This window comes from Camellia sinensis, chromosome 3 (assembly GCF_055761805.1).
Source record: "Camellia sinensis isolate YWXY chromosome 3, ASM5576180v1, whole genome shotgun sequence".
NCBI classification, from domain to species: Eukaryota; Viridiplantae; Streptophyta; class Magnoliopsida; order Ericales; family Theaceae; genus Camellia; species Camellia sinensis.
The window spans coordinates 9,414,607-9,420,511 of record NC_138963.1 but is presented as its reverse complement, the minus strand read 5'-3'; the positions used below and the strand labels follow the sequence as shown (position 1 = coordinate 9,420,511).

Sequence of the window (5,905 nt, the reverse complement as noted above, 5' to 3'; positions counted from 1 at the left end):
TTTTTTTTTAATAATTATGTAAAAAAAAATTACTTTTCACGTTTATTTACTTTAGAATGATCTAAACAATGAAAAGTTTTGAAATAATTCAAAAAAAAAAAAAAGTCAACTATTTTTGCTTTTTTGTGGATTTAAAAAAAAATTAACATTACAAGTCTGTCTACTTTAGTAAGATCAGAAAGTAAATATAATTTTCGTAAATCTTAAACAAAACAAAAAAATTCAACAATAAAAGGCTACTTAAAAAAATAATTGCCAAACTCACCGTAATTAATATTGATAATAATTCCAAATGCTTTTCAGACATCCAATTAGAAAAATGTGTGAACAACTTTAGGGTAGATGAAACTTGGTGGGTTGATAAACTGGTCAAAGACAATTGAAGACTGGGAATTAATCTCATGGAAAAGTGGACATATTTGACCTTTAGGCAATAAAGTTTCATTTTGATTTGATCTAAGCTTGGCATCATCATGCATGGTTGGTGGTGTGGATTCAATTCACAAAAATAAGCTATCTAAAAATAAAATTTAAGTTAGTTCATTTAGACTGATGTTTACATGTATTCATGCGTACATGATATACATAATAACCTATGCATTTTGTGTTGCATAAATGGTCAAATCCTTAACAACATCATAGGAATCATTAAGGGTGTTTTGGATAATGGTTTTTTGCAATTGTTGAAAGTCAAGATGGTGGGTGGTGAAAGGAGGAGATCTCTGATATATGACAGAGGCAGCTCTGATAAGAATGCTTGCAGTTAATCCTCCTATCAGAAACCCTCCTTGCTCTTCTGTTTCATAGTCAAATAGATGCCTTGTGTACTTCCAACTCCTCCATTCCCTCTCTTCACATCTATGACTCTCTTCCTATTATCATCCAAATTAAAATTAAAATAAAAAATAAAAACTTTTAATAAAACATTTCATAGTTAAGAATAAGAATAAGAATACTTTTATACAATAATTTCACAAATATAAAATCAATTATAAAACCAATCACATAATATAATGGCATATCGGACCATTGGGGAAAGAGATTTCTCCACTTATATTTTCTGAGATCAGTTTTGTAATTAATTTTGTATTCATTGAATTATAATCCAATAATTTTATGGATACAAAACTGATCACAAAAAATAATGATGGTTATACATGTCTAAAAATGGGGTTGCCACTGAAGAAGCTCCTCCCCTGGCATCATTCCACTCATGTAAGAGATTGTTACTCCAGTCATAATATTTACTTGTTTTTATTTATTTAATCAAGTATGTGATTGGTTGTGTCCGTTGAATAATTCAAAAATTTTACAAACATAAATTCAATTACAGAAGTGATGGTGGCCATACATATTAGACGGTGGGGCTGTCATTGAAGAGGCTACTTCACTCATATTGTTTCACTTGTATTTTTTGTTATCGATTTCAGAATTAATTCTCTATTTATAAAATTATTAAATTCTATATTTATACAGACACATAAACCAATCATATAAAATAGGAGGAAATTTCGGACATAGTGACAATGATATAAAAAATGACTGATCTGACAAATACCCATTATAAGATAAACACCTACCAGGCCTCACCAATATATAAAAAAAAAAATATTTTACTTTAGTCATTACCAGCTGAATGTCAGCTCGTAAAGTATTACTCTAAAAATAATGATAGCCATACACATGACATGGTGGGGCTTATTACTAGAGAGGTTACTCTATTCACATTGCTTTTCTTTTTTGTAAGAAAAATTTTATTTATACAACAAAATTAAGACAAAAATTATGTAACAATATTATTAGTGTAAATAAAAAACATATATATATATATATATATATATATATTTTTTTTTCTTAAGTATGTTAGATTTTAATCCAAAGGTTTATATTAAGCCACCTCAATTTGTACCAAATATATATATATATATATATATTTTTGTATGAATAGACATGTAATTATTGAAGAATATCGCGATAGGATGGTATATATGACCTTGATAAACATCTCCAAAGGGGCATCAAAAATGGCATCAACTTCATCAACATTAGGTGCGGCCTTGAAATCTCCAATTCTGGATAATAGGCCTACAACCGGTACCACAATAACTTGGTGCTGCACAACCCCCCACATCATAGAATAAGAAAATAATATGCAAATTAACTGAAATTAAACTATTATAGATCTTCATCATCATACTTTGTTTTTTTTTTTTTATTGTGTTTTATGAGGATTTGTTGAGGACATGAAAAAAGAAAAAAAGAAGCAGAGGATCATATATGTTTGTTAGAAATTGAGTTGTAATAAAATTGGATAATAGATCCCTTTATGTATAACCAAAAATGTTTGTTTCTTGTTTTTTATTTAACTAAAAACTGACAACGTTATCAAATTATCTAAATTATTTGATTTCTCGATCATTAATAAAACCTGGGAAAAGAAAGGCTCTAGATTTGCAACAACTTCAACTAGAGAAGGATCCAGGCCAATCTCTTCCATGGCTTCTCGTAGTGCAGTTGCTGAGTCATCTGCATCTCCTTCCTCTACCTTCCCACCAGGCAGTGCTACTTCTCCTGTGTTTTATTAGATTATTCAGTACTATTAAAAATGGTGTATCAAGCAATACAGATCAATACTTGAATGTGGTCATGAATTTTTTAAGGATAAATTACAAATACACCCCCTGAGATTTGCTTAAAATACGAATTGTTCCCAATAGTTTGGAAAATTACAAACATTCCCTGTTAAAATTTTTTATTTAACAGAATTAATTGAAAAAGTGAAATTTCTAACTGTACACCTATATAATAATAAAATTATCTAAATTATTAATTGAAATAAAATTTTAATATTATTAAAAGCTGTTAATTAACTTGATGATTTATTAATAAAAGGACATATTTATTATGAAATTAGAAAACTTATGGGGCATAATGTAATTTTCATTCTGATCAGTATCTGAGATATATCAGTATACAGAAGCCAAAAACACCACTAAATACCATGATTGATAAATTAAATCCCAATGTTTTGAAATCTCACCAAAATACTTGGTACAAGTTTTGTTGGCATCCTCAAAAGACATAAAAACCAAAAATGGCTCAAATTTAAGAAAACAAAAATAATTGATAAAAGCTTGAATTTTAAGTATCAATCTATATGTTTCAGGATTTTATGTTTTGATACCGATATTCACCAATATATCAATAAATACTATTCAATATTAGCGGATATATACACGGAAATTACATTACCGGGGTGGGAGGACAGATTCATGGATCTTTTGGTAAGAATGACCCGTAATTCGCCCCCGGGGCCTTCAAAGAGGCATACCAAAACAGCAGCTCTTCTCTCTTTAGTTGCCACAGACTCCATGATCTTAGTAATATTTGACGAACTCATCATAACATGATCATGATTAGCATTCTCAATCTCTCCATTAAAACTAGGTGGTCTGTAACACCGAAGCAGCTTCGCAAGACTTTGGAGTTTTTCACTGTCATGGGTCTTTAGGGTTTGGCATCCCACTTCAGTGTCCATGCATGCAGAGGCTGCAATGCAAGCCATTGCAGAACTTGATTGTTTTGGTAAAGTTTTGAACATATTTTGTGGCCTTTATAGAGAACCATTGTAAGGAATAAACTCATCAAGCATGTGCCCTATGTTACTAAAAGCATCTCTGGAAGGCTCTCTAAAAAAAAGTTTATCATCTCCAACGGTAGTAGGCATTTTACCTATCTGAATATTACTATAAAATATATATTTTATTTTGCCTATCAACTGTTTTATGTTTTTACTCCAACCATGCTCTTTATTTTAGCTATTTATCCAAATATTATTAATTTTATAAAATTCCACGTCAACAACAAAGATGGAGGGAAATGATCCTAATGATTGAATACATTTTGCCTAGCGTTGAAGGCTAGCTATATGTAGCTAGTGAAAATGAGTTGAGCCAAAATGCCTAATCATATGCCTAGTGCATTGGAATTGAAAAAAGTGAATCATAGTAGGTATTTTAACTAACAAGTATTATATGCCTAGTGTATTGGAGATGCTTAATATACTAATTATTACAATAGTTAGTTTAATAAAATTCATCAAGGCTAACTATATTTAGAGATCCTAGAAGGCTCTTTAAACAACTTGTGTGAATAAATAAGTAAAATAATGAAAAATTTACTTATAAATCTCATTTTGAGAAGTTGTGATCCATTTAGTCATAAGAATTTTTTTATAGACCAATTAGTTCCATTGATTTTGAAAAGGTAGATTTAATATATCATTTAAAAGTTGAATTTACGGTATACCCTTATTTCTACTATTTTATTTTATTTTATTTTTGTTCTAGAAATGTAAGGTATACAATATATGAGAATCAAATTTGAGATGAATTTTTATATTAAAATCTTTTTATTTGAAAAATATTTCAAAAGGAATACGAAAATGACTTAAAATATGAGATTTTTCAAACATTTCAAAAGGATGTGAGATTCTTCAAACATTTCAAAAGGAGTACAAAAACTCTTTAGTAAGTTTTGAACAAATATATAATTTCAAACTATAATATTCCAATGTAACAATAAAATAAAAAAATCTTTAGTATGTTTTTCTCAAACATAACACTCCAAAAAAACTCGTTAGTGTAACACTCTAATATAATATACAAAAAAAATCTCTTAAAATACTTTTTCCAAACGTAACACTCCAATATAACACTCTAAATTTTTTTTTTAGTGTAACACTTTAATGTAATATATAAAAAAAAGAGCATTGATAGAGACCCCCTCCAATCACCACCCCCACAACCCCCACACACACGTGGCGGATGGTGATTGGAGGAGAAGGAAAAAAAAAACAGCAGTGATTTAGACCCCTTCAAACTTCAACCCCCACCACCCCCACACACACATGGCGGGTGGTGATTGGAGGAGGAGAAAAAAAAGAATAAGAAAAAGAAAAAGTGACCAATCAAAAAAGAAAGGGGGTCAAAAGGGGGTGGGGGAAAGGGAGTCCCAATCTTTATTCAAATAAAAAACAAAAGAAAAAGTAGCCAATCAAAAAAGAGAGGGGGTCAAAGGGAGTGAGGGGAAAGGGGGTCTTAAACATTTTTGTAAAAGAAATTCTTAATATACTTTTCTTAAACGTAATACTCTAATATAATTCTAAATGATATTGTTCATGCATGCATAAGTTGCAATTCAAGCCATTGTAGAACTTGATTGTTTTGGAAAAGTTTTGAACATATTTTGTGGCCTTTATAGAGAACCATTGTAACGAATAAACTCATCAAGCATGTGCCCTATGTTACTAAAAGCATCTCTAGAAAGCTCTTGAAAAAAAAGTTTATTGGTTATTATAGATAGTATCATCTTATTTTAGTCATTCTAATAAATTAGTTATTACAATAGTTATTGTAATAATTATTTTAATAAAATTCTTTAAGGCTAATTATATTTAGAGTTTTTGAAAGGCTCTTTAAACAATTTGTGTAGATAAATAAGTAAAATAATACTAGGATTAGAATACATAGATTAAAAAAAAATAGAAAAAATAAAGAGTATACTTTATATATATATGTGTGTGCGCGCGCGCGCGTGTGTATTTTAGGTAGTAAAAGATAAAGAAAATGAACAAAAGATTGTATCTATATCTTAGCTAGTCTATTTTGAATGATGATTTTTTTTGTAATATATTCTTTTATTTATACTATTACATAAGCAAAAACATTACTGCCATTTTGAAACTCAAATTCTAATATAATTTTATAAAATTTTAATTTTAAAAACTACATTTATAGTTGTATTCTTAGTTCTTTCTATTTTATTGATATTTTTCTTACGGTTTCATTAAATACTCTAATAATCAATATGGAAAGTTTTTAATTTTTCTTTGATTATAAATATA

At 28.9% G+C, this 5,905-nt stretch overlaps 1 protein-coding gene across 1 annotated transcript; it reads right to left on the bottom strand.

Moving 5' to 3' along the window:
- Positions 1-514: 514 nt before the first annotated feature.
- LOC114294959 (nudix hydrolase 11) lies at positions 515-3,599 on the bottom strand. Its single transcript, XM_028239150.2, has 4 exons — positions 3,253-3,599; positions 2,429-2,571; positions 1,994-2,113; positions 515-872 (listed from the first exon to the last, which is right to left on the bottom strand). The coding sequence occupies exons 1-4, from the start codon at positions 3,563-3,565 to the stop codon at positions 594-596; spliced, it is 855 nt and encodes a 284-aa protein (XP_028094951.2). The 5' UTR covers positions 3,566-3,599; the 3' UTR covers positions 515-593.
- Positions 3,600-5,905: the final 2,306 nt, after the last annotated feature.